Here is a 19,472-nt window from a genome sequence, read left to right as displayed (position 1 = left end):
ACAGAAGGCCAAGTTCAAATTTGCTTCAAGATTTGAAATTGATACATATAAAAGTCTGAAATCTTTGCTTTTTGCAAAAAACAAACATTTTGAATTTCTTTCAACAGGAGATCAAAAACAAAAAGATTTCAGAACAATTTCTTAGTACTTTACTTCAATAAAAAATTGATGATTTTATCAAAAGATTAACTTATTTCAAACCAAGATTAGATTCCTTGGTTATGACATTTCTGAAAGCAAAATCAGACCCATCAATAGGGCTATTGAATTTGCTGACAAATTTCCTGATGTCATTCTTGACAAAATTCAGTTGCAGAGATTCCTTGGTTCTCTTAACTATGTAGCTGATTTCTACCAAAATATGAGGAAATAATGTCGCCCTCTATTTGAAAGGTTGCGTACTAATCCTTCCCTTTGGTCAGAAATTCATACTAATCTTATTAAACAAATCAAATCACATGTCAAAACTCATCTCTGCCATGGAATTCATACTTCTGATTCTTTTAAAATTGTTTAAACAGATGCCTCAGACATTAGTTATGGTGGCATTCTGAAACAAATTGTTTCACTAGGCTCTTCCGAACAAATTGTTCGATTTCATTCTGGCGTGTGGAATACTCTAGGGTGGTAAACCTATTGGCAATTTCTAAAAGTGAACCAAGCTCATTTTTTATGAGTTTATGAGGAGCCGAAGTTTATTTTTCTTCTACACCTTCATTGGTATCAGAGCCAATTTCGGTTCCTGTTGCTATTAGATCATCTTATTTCTCTTCATTTCATTTATTTTGTCATCCTTCAAACCAAACACTGAATTCTTACTTTGTTAAAACACTAAAACTAAACTCATGGATGTCAGATGACATGGAAGACTGTGTTTCTAGGAGTCGAAGCAGTTCTTCTTGGTCATTGACATTAATATTCAACTGATTAAGCTTGTTTTTGAGTTTATTGGGCTTCTTATGACACTTATTAGCAAAATGTCTAGATTTGCTGCAATTAAAACAGTTTTCTTTTGAAAATTCTTTTTCTTGAAAACAGGCTTTTTGTTAGAAGCTTTTTTATAAAAATTGTCATGCGGTTTTCTCCTCATCCTACCATGAGGTTTAAAAGACTTAGTAAAATGTTTTTGTTTTCATCTGGATGGAGCAATAGGAGGAAGACCAAATCGTTCAAAAAAAGTTCTCATCTCATATTTGGTTTTTTTGCTATTTTTTATCTGTTGACGAAGCATTCTTTAATCATTATACAAACTGATACCAAATTTCTTAATAGTACTGAAAATATCACCATAAGTGTAATTTTCATAATTAAGAAATTCCAAATTATCAGTAAGTTCATCCTTAACCTTATGAGCAAATAAATGAGTAAGCCATCAATGAACATTTCTTTCCAGTAAGACTTATGACTATCATCTCTAAGCATTACTCTGGATATAAAAGTATCTTGATACCATCGATAATTAGACATCTGACGACATCGCAAGTTACTCAAATAATCACTAATATGATTAGTAATATTATAAGGGGATCCAATAAAATGTTTGATAATAGTATAAATCAAAGTATTAACATCATCAGGAAATGTCATTCCTGCAGTTTCATAAAAAATAAGTAACCCTTTGTCATTACGCTTGACAACATTCTGAATGGTTTCCTTTACTTCAGTAGTGAGATGTTTATCCCACCAGTTGCGAAGCATACCAGAAAATCCATTAGTTAAAATAAAATAAAAAAATATCAGGTTGTCTGATATTATTCTTAATATAAGCATTTGAAACTAATAACATTTTACTCATGATATTGAGGATTTCTTATTCAGACATTCCATCAATATTCTATTCGTAAATTTTGTTAGCAGAATAAGAAGATTGGATTTGAAAAACTTTTTCTTCAAATTGTAAATTAGGAGGGGTAGGCCTGGAATACTAGAAGTAGATTTTTCTATATTTTATTCAATCCAATCTAACTGGTGTCTAATAGTTTGAAGAGCAAGGTTGACAAAATTGTTTTGATGAATAATCTTTTTTGTCTCTTGTAAAATATTATTTTTTTAGAATCTTTGGATTTAGTTATTGGGATTTTGAAAGGAGAAGTAGTAACTTCAAATCCTTTATGAGAAATAAGAACTGTCTCTAAAAGAGGGTGGCTAGACTTAACCACAACCTTACCTTCTTCCTAGAAAAAACTAATTTTAACAACATTCAAAATATTTTAAGGAACATAATAGTTTCTACAAAATAAAAGAAAAGTATGTGACTTTGAAGGTCATTCATCTTTTCTTTCCATTTTCTTTTAACATGCAATTTTTCAGAAGCAGAAAAAGTAGCATGATAAGTTTTTTATCTTATCACAATTTTTTTGTGAACTATATTCATTAATAAGAGCAACTAAATCATACGAAAAAGGTCTATTTATCACAATGAATTTTTTGTGATAAATATGTGCAACTATATTTGAAGCTGTAAGAGATAAAGATGAAGTATCTTCTTCTTCCTTATCAGCTTCATCCTTTATGGATTTATCTATGGATGTTTCAGTATCATTGGTAGAGTATTAAGTATAAGTCACCTGAGAGGTCGTTGAAAGGCCCTTCAGTTATATATATATGTTGGAACAAAAGAGGCTACAAAACAAAACAAAAAGTGAGAGAAAAGTTTGCTTCAAGGCGTTACGATTATCGCTTTTTTTAAGATAATATTCGCCCCTACTACTAACAGTATGCGCATGGATTACAAGCGAATTTGCCTCCAAGATACAATGAAGCCTAGAATAAATCTGTTTGTCTAACTGCGTTATGCATACACGAAATTAAATCTCAAATACCCTCAGATTTTACTATTCAACCAAAAGATTATAAATCTATTTTCTGCAGAATAAACATATCCTAATGATAAGTTTTGAAAAAATGAAAACTTTTGAAAGAGAGAGAATTTCAAAACTACCTTCTATATTCTGTCAATTTTATGTTGAATTCGTAGGCCAATGAATCTATTTATAGAAAGCCAAAGGATATAATGAAAAGTTATAACTTTTTATTTTTCTATAATATGATACGTACATGTACATTTTTTATACCTATTACCAAGTCAGACAATTGGACCTAGTCTAATGGTCGCATTGGTTCCCTCTCCAAACGGTTTGCCCAACTGGTGCAATCTGGAATTTTTATTTTTTCCCATGCATTGTGCCCCTTGACGCGTTACAACACATGAGCCATGCGGCCTACGTAGAGCACACTCTACATAAATCAACAAAAAACCTGTCCTTTGTGGGGGGCACGACTCAAACCCAGTCCCATGGGGTAAATTCAGAGACTCAATAACACTATGCCAGGCAATGATTTATACACCCAAAGTATTATAACCATAAACTATATTGCTTATAAACTTTCCATAATCTCTCTCTTCCCAAAATAATTCATAACTTTCAAAAATAAACCCCAACATATTATTAATAATAAATATAATATATATTATTTTGAAAATATTTCCTACAATATATATATATATATATATGTATGTATACGTGTGTGTGTGGCTCGTCCTACTTAATTAGGAGAAAGCTGCTAGCATTCTGTTTTCATATTAATTCATACTACTCGACATTCAAAAAGGTGTTGTGCATGGTTGCAGATCAAATATCAGTACTATTAATGACTTATCTTCGATCGGGACTATGCACAAATATACATTACTACGTACTGATTACCTGTGCAGATGATCAGAAAACATGACGACCAACCTTAATTCCATTTTCTTTGATCAGCTAGCTCTGAGATGCCCCCCGGCCCCCAGCTTCCTCCTGCTTATACCTCCTCTCTCTTTTTCAGTAGCTTCTAGTAGAAACAGATACACATGAACAATATGCATCATCTTTCTTTCTTTCTTTCTTTCTTTCTTGCCTGCATTTATATATATACAGACCCGATCAAGTTAAGGGGACACCTACCTGAGATTAAGTTCATACCTATTCTTATCTTAATTAGTTGGCCGGTTGCTTGCAGTTCTTTACCATTTATATATGTTTTTTTTATAATTTGAACATTTGAAAATCCAAGGGTACATTGCACACTATGCATGCAGTTCAATATTGCTGATCACTAAAATTAACGTATCTTAGGAGTAATGTATATGCAACTTTACTCCTACCCTTCAATTGATCATGTCCGTAGGCCATAGCTGAAAGTAAATTTGAATAGATCTAGCAAGTTAAGGGAATTGTCTTGGCTTCAAAGCTAGAAATTCGATCCCTTCTTGGGCACTTCCCTTCTGTTCCTCGTCACTTTCAAAGAACAAACCTAATTATACATCGATACATATAAATGTGTGGTCCATGAAATAGGCAAAAGTGTGCTAATTTTGTGGCTCATGATCACCATGGATACTCTCATGAAAAAGAATTTGTTGCACATTATCTTTGGGATTATGATTGTTATTCAAATGAGTTCAAGTTCCACCATATTTGCAGGTGCCACTGGAGATTTAGAGGAGCAAGTGATGGATACCATGGTGGAGGCCGGCACTGAAAATCATTTAGCATATGATCATAGCAGAAGTTATGGGTACTTATAACCTGTTACAGAGCTTTCTTATCTTTCTAGTTTTTGCTATAAGTTTGTTTTTGTACAGATGTAAAGATGCAAACCACACACAGGAAACATATATACATATACATTTCTTGGATCATGTACACATTTACGTGTAAATATGCACAATCTTTTGTGCATGTGCATGTGTTTGATATATCCATGCATGTTTTCAGGATTAATGAGCTGGGTAGCATGGAAGATGATGCATGGCAAATGGTAGGAAAGAAAGGGAACCAATTTGTGGTTAACGACCAACCTTTCTATTTAAATGGATTCAACACGTATTGGTTGATGGTATTTGCTGCGGATCAGTCCACCAGGGTTAAGGTCACGGACTTGTTTAAACAAGCATCTTCAGTGGGTCTAACAGTTTGCAGGACATGGGCATTTAATGATGGACAATGGCGAGCTCTCCAGAAATCTCCTTCAGTTTACGACGAGGAAGTTTTCAAGGTACGTACTCTCAAGTAGTACTGTACTGTTTCCAGGGTCTCGTGCGTGCTTGTGAACTCTACTTTTTTCTTTCTTTTTTTGGCTAAAAAACATCAACTTTATTTTTTTAAGAATCTGCATTAGCATTGAATATCATTGGCATGCAGCGTTTCGATGTTCATAGATCTGCATTTCCATTTTTCGAGTGACATCCTGCAGGCCTTGGATTTTGTGGTGAGTGAAGCAAAGAAATACAAGATCCGGCTCATACTATCGTTAACTAACAACTGGGATGCGTATGGAGGCAAAGCACAGTATGTGAAATGGGGAAAAGCTGCTGGCCTCAATGTAACATCCGGAGATGACTTCTTCTCTGATCAAACTCTCAGGAGCTACTACAAGGCGCATGTTAAGGCTAGTAATTGCTCGCTACTATTATATTATATATATAATCATCTTTAATTTGTCCGTTAAATCGAACTTGGATCACATCAAACTTGAATACTGAACATTAATTTGATCATAGACGTGCTTTGCTAATAAAAGTAGCTCTCTGTTCTTGGGATTTGCACTTTTATCTCTTTTACATTTCAGATTTAATCTAATTGTGTTTATCTATATTGTTAATGCTTTATCGATGTATATAGACGGTTCTTAATAGAGTCAATACACTCACAAACATAACTTACAAGGACGACCCCACTATCTTTGCATGGGAGCTGATGAACGAACCTCGATGCACCTCTGATCCCACTGGAAATAAACTGCAGGTTTGTTTTCACAACTTGTTTTTTTTTTTTTTTCTAATTCTTGTTTAATTGCCTTCGATCGAGGAAAGATTCTCTTCATGATTCCCTGATCTATTGTTCAAGTGAAATTCCGTTGTTTTCTAGTCATGGATACAAGAAATGGCAGTCTATGTGAAGAGCATGGATCCAAAACACTTGGTGGAGATTGGCTCGGAAGGATTTTATGGTCCCTCAACACCTGGCAGGGTTCAGTTGAACCCAAATACATACGCCCAACAAGTGGGAACTGATTTCATTAGGAACCATCAGGTTCTTGGTGTTGATTTCGCTTCAGTTCACATTTATGCAGACTCTTGGTGAGTCACCCTACTCACTTGACCAAAACTTTGCTCTTCAAATATGAAAATTTTACGAAGATGTATGCTTTGTGACTATATATTGTCAATGCGCGAGCTTTCCAGCTTGTTTACACTCATTGATCTGATCACCTTTCTGCTTATTATAGATAGACATGATTATGATAACTTCTGATCCAGTAATACAAATATCGTTGAAATAGGATTTCACAATCAATATCTGATGCCCATCTGCAATTCACGAAGTCGTGGATGGACGCTCACATAGAAGATGCTGAGAAAGATCTCGGGATGCCTGTTGTGTTTGCTGAATTTGGGGTATCATCAAGGGACCCTGGCTACAACTTGTCATTCCGGAACACCCTTCTCAACACAGTTTACAAGACCCAATTGGACTCTACAAAGAAGGGAGGAAGTGGTGCCGGGAGTCTTCTGTGGCAGCTTTTCCCTGAAGGGACGGAAAACATGGATGATGGATATGCAATTGTTTTGTCAAAATCTCCGTCAACATCACACATCATATCCCTTCATTCCTCAAGGCTCGGGATCTTCAACTCCCGTTGCTCTTGGAAATGCAATTGGGGTTGCAAGAAGAAGCCTGCTTTGGAGACATTCCTCTACCATGACGATCTGTAAAACTTATAAGGAGCCTGCGGGGTCCGAATGAGTTGGAATACTATAATAAAAGTTGATCATGAAAGTCCGTGCTACTGATTGTATAATTCATATTTTGTAATTTTTGTGTTTTATAATGTAATGTATAAATATAAAATAATGTAATATGTAGTGAATCGAATTGTGTGTTGCATGCATTTTACATGATGAATATTGTATAATTTTCTTTTGCATGCATTTAGTTAAAACTTATTTTTTACATAAAAAATAGCTTTCCATTTTGATACATTTTTATTATTATGGACAATGATCAATTAGTATTATGCTTTTTAACAGAAATATAGGCTTTTAGATAAAATAAAATAAAAACATTATGCTTTTCAACATTACCATTTGTTTTTTTTTACAAAAAATTAATAATAGACTTTTGCAGACTTTTGTTAAAAAAAAAAAAACACACACCCGGCCAGACTCGGATTTTAAAAATCCGGATTCATTAAGGTTCCAGCCCAGGTTATAACCCCGGTTAATCCGGGCCGAAACCCGGCCTAGGTTTGAAATATGGATTCGGGGCCAGGTATACCCGGTCCGGAACCTGGATGAACAATCCAAAGGAGAAGATAACAGATTTATTATGTTGATACCTATCTCTTTAAATAAACCATTACATGAATATTGATTTGAGTATTAAGAACCCTCCCTCCCTCCCCCCACTCCTTGTTTATGCCTACGGTTGCCCTTGGTGGATGTTACGTCCCAATCAAAATTTAGTATCTAAGGTTACTAAAAGTATGCAGGTTTGCTTTCTTGCCTAACTGCCAAACATTGGATATATCGAGACTAACATAAGATTTAACTATCATCATGACCACTTGGTCTTGGTGGTTCACGGAACAAGGGAGCTCGATCTGCATGATCACTTGTCGCCTCATCCCCAAGTTTTTGGAATCCTTCAAAAATCCACTTAAACAACCAAATCAGGGTCAATACCAGCAAAAATATATCTCAAATACACTTCTAGCTACTATATATTTGGCTAAATACCATGACTGTATTATTGTGTTCAATTCAATCGATATTCTCTTTTCTGGTGTAAATAAAGCTGAGCAAAAATTCAAAAATCCAATTCTGAATTCGGCTCAACTCCGATTAGGACAAAACGAAGTCAGAATCGGATTTTTTTTTAATTTTTCAATCAAAGTCGGAGTCGGAGGTGTCGTTGGACCGACTTTGACTCTGATACGATCCGACTTCAACTTTATGGTCCGACTCCGACTTTGCCCTACGACTCCAACTCTGACTTTGATATTGTATATATGTCATAAAAATATGATTTTATCTATATATTTATCATATATACTAGTATAATTATATAATTATATAACTAGAACTTATATAGTTAAATTCAATAATATATTAATATGAGCTAATTATTATAAAATAATATATTTATACTATAATATAAATAGACTAATGATAGTTTAGTATATGTAAACATCATAGTATTAGTACCAAGCATAATAAAATATAGAAATAAATTAGACACTAATATTTAAATAAGTCTAGTATAATAAATTAATAACACATATACTAATTTATTAAAATATAATAACATGTAATTAGACACTAGAAAGTCTAGTATATAATTAAGCTAGAAACGTGTTAGACATTAGTATAATAACATGTAATAATAATGTATAATAACATGTGATTAGATACAAGAAATAATATGTAATACTATAGTATGATAACATGTAATTAGACATTATAGTATAAGTCTAGTATAAAAATAAGTTAGATATTAGTATATAAGTAAATTAGTCATGAATGATTTAGTTTTAATTTTAAATTTTTTGGAAAAATTGAAATTTGAAAGGCCACAAAAAACTCTTTTTTAAATTGGGCTAAATATGAAGCCTAATTCAGAGTTCGGATTTGAATTCCGACAGAGTCAAAGTCGGATTTAGGGGAATCCAACTTCAACTAAGTCGATGCTCAACCCTAGGTGTATAATCCGAGTTGTTTTTATCCCTATAGTAGTAGATGAACTGGGTTGTAGCTGTTCCAATCCAAATGACAAAAGAACGGGGCAACGACAGGAGCCCATTTCAGGATTGAAATTAAATAAGAACAATAATAATAACATCTGTTAATGTTGTACAAAGAAAGGAAAGAAATATCATGATCAAATGAAGAGCTGGGGCACCTTCTGCTACTGCATGTATGTTACAGGAAGTCCCAATTAAAGATACAAATATGATACTTGTATTAATCTGATTGTTGGTTCTGATCACAGATCATTTGGTTGTGGCACGAGCACACATCTCGAATTCTCCTTCAGTTAAGATATCCATGGAACTAATGGTGCTAATAAAGTATGTAAAGTGCAACAATTTGCCAAATGGGAATGGGATTTTTAATCTTTGGAATAACTGAAAAAAGAGAGAAAAGTTATTAAACCTTCTCTGATATGTTGTAAACAGTTGCCAAACAAAACTCTGAATTACTATTCTTGTCGTGATTGCATCAAATATCCAAGTATGTATGCATGTACTCCAGTCATCTTATGCCAAAAATGCAGTAATTATTAGCCATCGACGGTGTGGCTTCAACTTCTGCCACTGCATCAAAGAGAATACAACAGCTCCCTGTCATGAAGTGAGCAAGAAAATTATGTTTAAAACAGCTTGAAATGTTTAGCAGGAAAAAAATTAAACAATAAGTCAACTGTGAGTTACAAGATACTTTATGAAAACAAGATTGGCCTTCGAGGGATACAACAAGCAACTTAATCACTTGGGGATCATTCAACCAGGACCAACGAAATGAAGGAATGATCAAATTACAGTTTGAAACTCATTTTCTGCTCATGGTTTTCTTTTTTCTTTTTTTTTACTACAGATTGTGACACAGACGAGTTATATTTCGACAAAGGAATCAAACAAAAACTTTGAGAGATCTACACAGAGACAACTATATACTTGTTTTTTTTTTTTTTTATGTAAACTAATATATTTAGCATACATATTTATAAGAACACTAAATAGTGGAAATAACAACTATAGATAAGTTTTGTAGACCAAAAACAAACAACACTCCAAACAAGTTTTGTATGCAGGTTGGCATGACTCTTGAGCACGCGTGTCATGAACTGCCAAAAATCAATAGGTTAAAGTCCTAGAAATCATGGTTTAATGGGTCCTCCAAGTCTTTTAGCAATCAAGTAGGGAGGTTCATGCATTGTCCTATCAAATTTAATGACGTTAGCAAGAAAGTTTCAGAAAATGGAAGGATGCCAGAGGGGAAAATATTTACTTACATCACCAAGCAATTCATTTCCTATTTAAGCTAAACTTTGAAAGAACAGCAACTGCCTGGTCACCACCCAACAGAAAATAAGGATGCGTCAGAGCAGCAGCAGCAGAGATACGCCCCCTTCTGAGAAAACCTCTCTGTGATATAAGCTTTGTGGCCAGATCCCACCCTCTACCCAAGTCGAGATCAAGAATTGTAAAGTCAGGCCTCAACCGCGTGTATTCCCTCCATTTATTTAAGTCATGCCCAACTGTTTTTAGTTCTGAATTGAAATTCTTTAAGCCTGATGTAGATCTTAAGGTTGGTATTGCCATTTGCATGAGTACAATCCCAGCAGAATACATATCAAAGAGATCAGGACTGTTCAGCTGCAACAAGATTTGCAAACATCACTTAGTACTTGGGGGAACAAAATAACTTAACCCATGCTTTAAATGGAGATATGCTCTGCAGTGTTAAAGAAAGCTCATAAGGCTTTTCACAAATCAGATTATGGTCTGAATACTGAAAGTCGTACATAAATTCAATGGATCAGATGATTATCATGTGCAAGCCCAGAAGTCCGTTATTTAATTTGCTATTCCTTATACCACTTTAAAAACAGATATTTGAAGTGTTCCTTCCCAGGAAAACACCAAAAAGAAATGGTAGAAATCTTTTGTAACCTGCCCGTCTCATCAATATTAAAATTGATCAATAAAGAAATCTTGTTACCTGCCAGAGGATTGGAGAAAGGAACGCTGCAATGGGCTCCGGAGGAGGACTTGGTGTTTCCTCCGGGAGTACGTATAGTTCAGGGGGGCAATAATCAGGATCAAGCAGGCTAAGTTTGGGTACGTAGTTCTTGCCAATCCGAAGATCTGTGGCTGCCCCGAAATCTATGAGCTTGATCTGTCCCCGTTTCGTCACCACCAAGTTGGCAGGCTTTATATCACGATGAACAATGCCTGTGTTATGTATTTTCTTCAGTGAGGTAATGATTTGGCGCATTATTTGCTTGATGATCAAAGCATCTCGTTTAACAGAGTCCACTCCTTGCAAGACCCGCCCAAACATGACAGATTCTAAGTTTAAAGGGAAGTTGCGATCTTTCATGTAATCAGCAAGATTGCGATCACCCTGTCACATGGATATCCCTAAAAATTAATCCACCGGGTATAGTTGTGCATCCCTATAAGAACTTACAACTGTAGAAAATATGCAAGCATGTGATATAAAGAAGCCTTTCATGAAGTGATCCCACAAAGATTCAAAGGAAATAATAAATAAATAAACCAACATGCTGCGTTAAGGGCATAACTCAAGGATACTTATCCTTCATGCATTCGGTATCACATACTCATAGCATTCAGTGAGTCCTAATTGTCATGCAATGCATCTGTGTTTGATGTCTAAAAACTGCACCTCGAATTTCCAAACAAGCCATTTTCCTCCCTTTGTGAATTGAGAACTTGTTTCGTTGGCAACAAAACTTCCAAGAAACTCAGCGCATGATTCAGGGGCCGCTCTAGACAGCCTGTAGTTGAACCACTCCTCAAAGTCACCGCATTCTTTACCCCCTTGGATTCCAGTCTTCACCTGCACATTCCCACCAATAGAGAACCAAATTTACAATTTTATACTTCAGGCAAAGGATTATAGAAGGTGGATTCTGGAATTCAGTAACAAGGGAAAGCCTAGTTCGAGATTTTACCGAGTTCAATAGCAAGGGCAAGAGTAGTTTGAAATTTAACTTGGGACCTATCTTCCATTAAAAAAAAAAGGTCCCAAAGCTGAGACAAGGGACTTTGGAGATGATTTTACTGAATAACATGTTTAACCGCAATGCAATATGTTTGAGGCTCCTAATTGGTAGTTTTTAAGCCAAAACAAAAACACAAACGACCTTCATTTTACCAAGGGACATAGGAAAGAATTTAAATACATATCAACCGGTCTTGAGAACATCCGAGTCCAAATCGAACCAAAGAACAATATAAAACCATGAGCCATCGCAGAGATACCTTTTTTAGAATGACTTTCTCCTTCACCCTCTCATCCAATTCCGTCGCATTTCTTCTTCGTCTATTCTGCACCTTGTTTTCTGCAGCCACATTCTTGGGAACTATGGCACCAGAATAAACAATACCAAAGTTCCCTTCTCCAAGTTTTTGACCTATCACAAAATCCGAAGTGTTCAAGTTCCTCTTTCCACTCAAACTGTCCAAACCCAGTTGCAGAGGAGCCAGAAGGTATGTATCAATGGCACCGAGGAGAATACCAGGCCTTGAAGTTAAATAAATCCAAGTCAGCCCAGCAAATACCAGGAACCCCCACTTTTGCATCTCGGAAAGTTCCCCAGAAACTCTCTGAAATTGCCAAAACCCATATCGTAGAACGGGAAACTGATCCAGGTGAAGAGCATTCTCCAAGAAATCCTCTTGGACGTTTTCAAAGAATACATTACACCTTAGCCGGTTATATTTGAAACGGTTCGTGAAGATACAGAGATTTGTTGGAGAAGTCAGCTTCAAAGGAGAGAAGCAGAAACTCCTAGGATTATGTTGAAGAGCACTCGGAGTTGGACAAAGCAAAGAAGCCATGTCTGGACTCCTTTCACGAGAGAATATCTAATATTAGTGTCAGCAGAGGCTGATAATTCGCGACGTGGCATTAATGCCATCCGGGAGTATTGGGTAGGAAAAAAAAAAAAAGTAGATTATACAATGTTACCAAATTTAAAATCTTGTAATAAAAAAACTAATTAATAAACACCATAAAATAAAAAATAAAAAATAAAAAATAAAAAATTCTCTAGAAATCAAATTAAAAAATAATTCACAAGAAAAAACACCTTAAATTATAATATCATTAATGGAAAATAAGTCTATAGATAATATACAGACGAAAAACCAAATAAATGGCAGCACCAGGATATAGAATAAGTGGATCTGCTATTTTGTTTCATTAAAAGGCCATGAATTTCTCTTCCCTTCTATTTAATTCGCGCATTGGATTTTATATTTACTAGAAACCCAATGTGTTCAACATCAATTGTACATGTAAAAAAAAAAGTCAAAGCCCCCAAACATAATTAAGATTGGTTGATACAGGTTCCACACTCATCATATCATATATATTTGTGTTCAGCAGTGAAAACCATTTCCAGGGTATAAATAAACAGAGCCTCACAGTTCAACTTCAAAATTAACCAAAGAAAATAGCGGACGACCAATTGTTTAGCATACTAGCTTTAGTGACACAGAACAAGTAATTGCAGACCATATAAGGTTTCCCAATCCAAAAGTAAGAATTCCATGTAGAACAAATGACACGTGTGTCGACACCCAAAATAAGGAAATTCCCGGCAGATGTATGTAGAGCATCTAGTGGAAGGTGGTGGAGGAGCTATCCTTCTGAAGAAAATAAGCTGCAGGCCTCACATAACTGAAGCCCATGAAAGGGTTTCCACCAGCATTTGGACTAGCAGCTGGTGAATCCACAACTGGCATGTCCGTCCAGCGCTTCTCAAAGTTAGCTATGCAGTGCTTCCCGGCAACTTCAGGACGAAAACTTGGCTGGATTTGTCGGGTCTCCAGTTTCTTCCAATTGATTGGCTTGAACCACTTATGACGCTTAATTTCCTCGCTCCCAGTAGGTCCACAACCAAGGCGCTTGCCTGCTTCTTTCTGTAGCAGCTGCAATAGAAGAATTAACATACTCAGATCTGTGTTGCAATGAGGCACAAGATTCAGATAAAGATCAACCTTGTTCAGAGCTAATAGCATTTTGTTCATTCATTGTAATACTTGAAATAATAGACAATATTTCTCAATTCTCTAGTCTCTAGAAGCTAATTTCCATATTGACAAATGCAGAAAAAATTCAAAAAAGAACCAGAAAGACAATGCTAATTAAACAGACCTAAAATCAATCATCAACTTTCGAAGGCTCAAAAACCCAGTACAAGAATGAAGAATTCAATTAATGGAGACTAAAAAGCATGTATATCAAGACTAAAAAGATTTACCCCTTTTAACAGAGAATGTGCATCACTTGTCAAGAACGCTGGAAGCTTGATCTTTTCCTTTACTATCTTTTGCTGAATTTTCTCTCGGTTCCCAGTAAAAGGAGGCTGTACATGCAGAAAGCAGAACGAAACACTGTAACTGTCTGGTACCACAAATTTGATATATCCCCATTATAAATCTTTGTTCTAAGTTGCAAAGTCTTGACCATATTGAGACATGTCAGATTTGTAATCTCATACATCTATACAACTAATGCGCATATGACTATGAACAAAACTACTATTACGAGCATTGTAGAAAAGTATCAAAACTGATAAGCATTCTCATGGTATAACTTTCTGAAATACACACGATAGAAAGCACCACTTGAAAGAAGACAACAATCAATTATCATTCTAAGAAAGTTTTGCAAGAAATAGGGAACTTCCCAGAATACCATGGTGGAAGCATTCCACCACCATATGGCCATGTTAACACAACCCCCCCCCCCCCCAAAAAACAAAAAAAGAAAAAGAAAAGAACACACTATATGAGACAGTCAACACTAATCTTCACCTTCAACCCACAAAAACTCTGAAGGGTGTAAAACACTGTAAGACATCTAGTGACAAATAATCTAAAAATCGGCTCCAGCATCTAAATGACAAAAGACTGTTAATAGAAAAAACACCAACCAGAACAAATAAATGCAAGTAGAACTCTAACCTTGCCAGTTAGCATCTCAAATAATAGGACTCCCACGCTCCACCAGTCTGCTGCCTTATCATGCCCCTTTCCAAGAACAATTTCAGGTGACATGTATTCTAGAGTTCCACACATGGAGTTAGACCTCGTATTTTCGTCAAATTTCTTCGCCAGTCCAAAATCAGTCAACATTGCCTAATTGATAAATGGGTAAAGGTCAGTTAGATATTTCTTTGTTGATGAGAGGACAATTAGCATGTTCTCGCGCACAAAAGGCACAGATGGAAGAGCACACAAACACACACACACACACAGAGAGAGAGAGAGAGTACATGGCCATCTGCATCCAGTAGAATATTTTCAGGTTTAAGATCTCTGTGCATTATTCCATTTGCATGGAGGTGAGAAACCGCAGATACAATCTCAGCAGCATATAAGCGGGCAAGATCTTCCCTGCAAAAATAAAATAGAATAACATTTAAGACTATTAGCCCGAGTCGTCCTACACAGTTACGCTCTCAAATAGTCTACAATATTGAAATCAGGGGTACCTGAAAAGGCCATGGTGATAGAGCTGAAAGAAAAGGTGACCCCCATTTACAAAATCCAGCACAAGATATAATCTATATTTTGTCTGCATGGCAGAAAAACTCAAGTCAACACTCTCATCATAAAGCATGCAGCCAACCACCCTCATTCAGATTCAAATAAGTTGTTCCACTAAATCTTTGTGTAAACACAATCATGTCAGAAGTAAAATTTTAAGATAGCAATTCTGTATACCGATGGGATGCTCAGATATAAAGCAATAGCAGAAGCAAAACTGAGGCTTCTGGAATTGTCAAGCTCCAATATATATTATAAGTGTAAAACTTCCAAATACTTAAAACATGTAGAAATTACTTGGAATGAGTATCTGAGCTGGACAATGAAGGGATGATCTACATTTGTCAAAATATCCCTCTCAGCTTTCATGTATTCTGCATGATTCTTCTCCACAATCTTGTCCTTCCGCATGACCTTCATTGCATATATTTCTAAACTACCCTTTTTCCTCACCTGATATACTTTTGCAAATGCACCCTGCCCAACAACCTTCAAGATCTCAAAATCATCAATGCCTACACTCTCAACCTTCATGAAATTTCCATCAACATCTTTAAAACATTTCTCAATTTTTCCATCCTCAATGGCAGGTTTCTGAACTTCTTTAATCGTTTCTCCTTCGACACACTCCGCTAGTTGCACCAAATCCTCTGACTCATGAATGGTGAGCTTGCTGAGCTTCAACGATTGACTGATACAAGAAGGGCCAACTAGAGAATGTGATCGGCTGTAAATGACAACCGGATCATCATAAATTAGCTCATTCGCATCTTCTGCAGAAATGGAGTTACCAGAATCACAGCAATTTGTTTCCATTGAAGACTGAACTGGTAGAGGACCAAACACATCAGAGAAATCCAGCTCAACATGATCCGTAACTGCAGCATCTGTGGGGTTCACAGGAAAAAGTAATTGGGTTTGCAATGGTTTGCAAATGCGGGTCTTGGTAAAACCAGGTAATTGAGATGACACCATGTTAACAAGTATGAGGAGGGATGAGAAGAACAGATGCCGAAATCACTAGCCACTACAGATTGATCTCTCCAGAAGTCCTTAAGATTCGCACTGCAGAAGAACGCCTATCAATAGCCTTGATTAACAGGTAGTTCCTGAATGCAAAAGGAGTTCCCAAAAATTTTGGCAGCAAGCAAAACAGAATCCAGAAGAAAAGGATGTTCTTGTTTCCCGATTTACAGGAAACCACTGATGTCTCAGTAATTCTTGAATTCATGAAGATCAAGTAGTCAAATCTGCACTCCGAGGAAAACAATGTAAGAATTTGTGATCAGAAGTATAAATCCACTTATCAAACCCATAAATTTTTTTGATAACTTTTAACAGCCGATAAAATTAAAGAACTTAAAATTTATTTTGGGTCAGATCAAAACTTTATAATACAAGCAAACCCTCTGATAACCCAATCAATAAAGAAGTGCAACAGACAGTAACCATACAAAATGAGATAGATTGGGGGAAGCAAAGCAATGGATTAGGTGTGGTCTCAATTGGCTTCAGTCATGAGCAAACCTTTCAATCACAAATTAGAATTACACTTTTCAACCTTTTCACCATTTATAATTATCGTACCGAACAACAATTTCAAAAATTAAGTCGAACCAGAAAAAGATAACATAAAACAAAGGAGGTCGAGCCCGTACAAGTGAGAAAACAAATTAATCTTTCGTAATCAAATAAATCATCCACATAAAAAAATAAAGAAATATGGTAATTACTTAAACGAAACAGACAAAACCGGCATACGAAAACGAGTTGGAGGTTGATAACCAAACAATATCGAGATGCAAAATCAAAATGAAACCCTGAATAAATCGCAGCAGGATTGGAGCCCTAGGTTGATACAGAACGCGACTCATAAGAAAAAAAAAGATCCACGCAAATCAAACCCCGACATAATAGGTGCAAAAAGACAACATCGAAACATTCAACGCATAATCAGATGTGTTCAACATTACTTAGTTTCCTCACTTTTCGAAATCATATCACAGATCAATAAAAAATAAAACCTGTATCGTGAAAAAGAAAATTGAAAAAAAGAAAAGAAGGGAAGAGGAACAGAATCGAAAGTACCTGGAAGGTTGCAGAGGAGAGGGGCGGAAGGGCAGGACTGTAGAGATGGGGTTTCCGTTTTTTGGTGCGTTTTCCTTGTGGTTTTAAACGAAAGGAATGCCTACGCTTCGCCGCTTATATGCTGAAAATTGATGGTCGAATATTGGAAGTAACACGTGGCAAGGGTGCATTGGCTGAAAAGGCAAGTTGTCAAACAGAAGAACGCTAATTTAGGCTTAGGAATATGCCTTATGCCTTTAGGATTTTGGTTCCGTGCGGCCACAGGTGAAAACCTTCTTGCTCTGTTCATACGCGCGAATGAATTATCTTGGTTTTTTTTTTTTTTTTATGAAAATAAACTTCATTTTATTCAATAAATCAAAGTTACTTGTCAGTACAAAAAAAATCTAGATTATAAGCCAAATTAATGCATTTACTCTGGACACCCCCACACAAAAAATTTTTTATAACAGATATTGTCTTAACTTCTAAAAACTCTCTCTTAACAGATATGAGAGCTCTATAAAAACATAACTAAATGCTCTCTCTTTTAAAAAAGGGAAATATTATCTTTATACTCCCCAAGAGGAGGATTACTATCTCTCCGACTCCTCCCAAATGAGGAATAATATTCTACTACTATGGACACCAAGTCCAATAACTTATTTTTTTTTATTATTAAGAAAAACAAACACCAAAACTTAAAATACACCGAAAATAAAACACTGGAGAAAAAACATTGAACTTAGAGCTACATCTCATTCCTTTCCCACCGCCCACATTCTTCTTCAAATTTTTTTTTTCATTTTTTCCTTTTTTCTTCTGTTGCTTTCTCCTGTGTTACTTTCGCCAGTGGCACCCTCCCCCGACACCTCAGCCGCTGCTTCTCTCCTCCACCGACTTCAAGTTGCCCCTCCACCGTTTGGCTCGCTCGTCTCCACCACGACCACCGTCTCTCTCGCACGAGCACCCTATCGCCCACCTCCACCTCTGCACAGGCGGCCGCCCTTCTTTCCCTGTCATGACCCCCTCCATTGCTCCTCGCTCGCCCACCCCTTGTCCACGCCCACCCTTTACGGGCAGCTCACATATGCTCAGGCCGAAGTAAAGGACGCGCAGGCGGCCCACGCCATTTCTCTCTCGAGCCAAACGAACGCCGTGGGTTAGTTCTAGATCAGTGTTTTCATGCAGCCATTTTCCACCGTGGGATGGGGTGCGTGCTGAATAGGGATCAAAATCTCATATCAATGTTCCTCCATTATTAGACCTAAAAAAATACACAAAACACAGACTTGACAAAAGAGAAGAAAAGATAAAAAAAAATATGGTCAAGAGGAAGGTGAGGGGGGAGGAGCCATGTTACCTTGCCCTCAAGTTAGGTTCTGGATTGGAGTGTTTTTAGAGAGAATGCAAAGATCCAATTTAAACCTTATTACATTATCTTGGTTCTTCTTATTTCAGGAAAAGTTACTTATTATTTTATATAATTGAAAATAATAAGTTTAAGCTAAGAATATCATCATTTTTAATTAGGTTGTGAATAATACTAATAAAATAATAGTGAATTTTTTGTGAATCCTAATAAAGTAATCTAAAAATATATGAAAACAATTATATTCTCAAACAAAACTTTAAAATAAAATAAAAAATAGTATTTCTCTTATTGTTTTAAATACAATCTTCTAGATTGACAGCTCGTTCGATCATGGTATGTCTTTATCAATTTTTTAGGAAAAAGGATCCATGTTACAAACAAATTAACAACACTGGACATAAGAGGTACAAAGTATGTATTTAATACCAGAGACAGCTTTCCAAAAGACATTATGGGAGTTATTCGAATGGATCAAGCAGGTTTACAAGTTATATGGTATCGATATATATTTTTGTGTTATATTTTGTTGTATAATTTATGCTTTATTTTATCTTGATTTGATTGTAGGTCTTGTTAGCACACAATTGTGTTTTGATTTGTTGGGAATTCCTATTGGATGAAGGTTAGCGGTTTTCCTTTGTGTTCTTGCCGTTCATTTTGATATTTGGATTTAGAA

The 19,472-nt window shown here is 35.9% G+C and overlaps 3 protein-coding genes across 5 annotated transcripts; 1 reads left to right on the top strand and 2 right to left on the bottom strand.

The window, feature by feature from the left end:
- The first annotated feature begins 4,356 nt into the window (after positions 1-4,356).
- Positions 4,357-6,920, top strand: LOC108986256 (mannan endo-1,4-beta-mannosidase 6-like). Of its 2 annotated transcripts, none has more exons than XM_018958820.2 (6): positions 4,357-4,560; positions 4,761-5,040; positions 5,239-5,433; positions 5,667-5,789; positions 5,913-6,124; positions 6,328-6,920. In XM_018958820.2, the coding sequence occupies exons 1-6, from the start codon at positions 4,367-4,369 to the stop codon at positions 6,758-6,760; spliced, it is 1,437 nt and encodes a 478-aa protein (XP_018814365.2). In that variant the 5' UTR covers positions 4,357-4,366; the 3' UTR covers positions 6,761-6,920. The 2 variants fall into 2 exon arrangements, with proteins under 2 accessions (XP_018814365.2, XP_018814366.2); XM_018958821.2 differs by having other exon boundaries at positions 4,363-4,554; positions 6,328-6,865.
- A 1,893-nt stretch (positions 6,921-8,813) lies between these two features.
- Positions 8,814-12,655, bottom strand: LOC108986287 (serine/threonine-protein kinase STN8, chloroplastic). 2 transcript variants are annotated; one of them, XM_018958862.2, is made up of 5 exons: positions 12,058-12,655; positions 11,459-11,632; positions 10,769-11,173; positions 10,059-10,422; positions 8,814-9,387 (listed from the first exon to the last, which is right to left on the bottom strand). In XM_018958862.2, exons 1-4 carry the CDS (start codon positions 12,634-12,636, stop codon positions 10,072-10,074), a joined length of 1,509 nt encoding a protein of 502 aa, XP_018814407.1. In that variant the 5' UTR covers positions 12,637-12,655; the 3' UTR covers positions 8,814-9,387; positions 10,059-10,071. The 2 variants fall into 2 exon arrangements, with proteins under 2 accessions (XP_018814407.1, XP_018814408.1); XM_018958863.2 differs by having other exon boundaries at positions 8,814-9,360.
- A 469-nt stretch (positions 12,656-13,124) lies between these two features.
- On the bottom strand, positions 13,125-17,535 carry LOC108986277 (serine/threonine-protein kinase AtPK2/AtPK19-like). The gene is made up of 7 exons (XM_018958848.2): positions 17,443-17,535; positions 15,652-16,604; positions 15,300-15,382; positions 15,081-15,201; positions 14,770-14,943; positions 14,064-14,168; positions 13,125-13,731 (listed from the first exon to the last, which is right to left on the bottom strand). The coding sequence occupies exons 2-7, from the start codon at positions 16,327-16,329 to the stop codon at positions 13,420-13,422; spliced, it is 1,473 nt and encodes a 490-aa protein (XP_018814393.1). The 5' UTR covers positions 16,330-16,604; positions 17,443-17,535; the 3' UTR covers positions 13,125-13,419.
- Between the last annotated feature and the right edge of the window lie 1,937 nt (positions 17,536-19,472).

The sequence above is a fragment of the Juglans regia genome, chromosome 3 (genome assembly GCF_001411555.2).
Source record: "Juglans regia cultivar Chandler chromosome 3, Walnut 2.0, whole genome shotgun sequence".
Taxonomy (NCBI): Eukaryota; Viridiplantae; Streptophyta; class Magnoliopsida; order Fagales; family Juglandaceae; genus Juglans; species Juglans regia.
Note: the sequence above shows the minus strand (reverse complement) of the source record. Positions and strands in the feature narration are given on the sequence as shown.

Excerpts from the sequence above, each read along its gene's own strand:
- LOC108986256 (XM_018958820.2), top strand. The coding sequence starts at position 4,367 with ATGATCACCATGGATACTCTCATGAAAAAGAATTTGTTGCACATTATC. Across the intron at positions 4,561-4,760 it reads GATCATAGCAGAAGTTATGG|GATTAATGAGCTGGGTAGCA; the intron begins GTACTTATAACC and ends GCATGTTTTCAG. Across the intron at positions 5,041-5,238 it reads ACGACGAGGAAGTTTTCAAG|GCCTTGGATTTTGTGGTGAG; the intron begins GTACGTACTCTC and ends GACATCCTGCAG.
- LOC108986287 (XM_018958862.2), bottom strand. The coding sequence starts at position 12,636 with ATGGCTTCTTTGCTTTGTCCAACTCCGAGTGCTCTTCAACATAATCCT. Across the intron at positions 11,633-12,057 it reads AGAAAGTCATTCTAAAAAAG|GTGAAGACTGGAATCCAAGG; the intron begins GTATCTCTGCGA and ends GGGAATGTGCAG. Across the intron at positions 10,423-10,768 it reads TTTCTCCAATCCTCTGGCAG|CTGAACAGTCCTGATCTCTT; the intron begins GTAACAAGATTT and ends ATCTTGTTGCAG.
- LOC108986277 (XM_018958848.2), bottom strand. The coding sequence starts at position 16,329 with ATGGTGTCATCTCAATTACCTGGTTTTACCAAGACCCGCATTTGCAAA. Across the intron at positions 15,383-15,651 it reads AGCTCAGATACTCATTCCAA|ACAAAATATAGATTATATCT; the intron begins GTAATTTCTACA and ends TCTGCCATGCAG. Across the intron at positions 14,944-15,080 it reads TACTGGATGCAGATGGCCAT|GCAATGTTGACTGATTTTGG; the intron begins GTACTCTCTCTC and ends TTTATCAATTAG.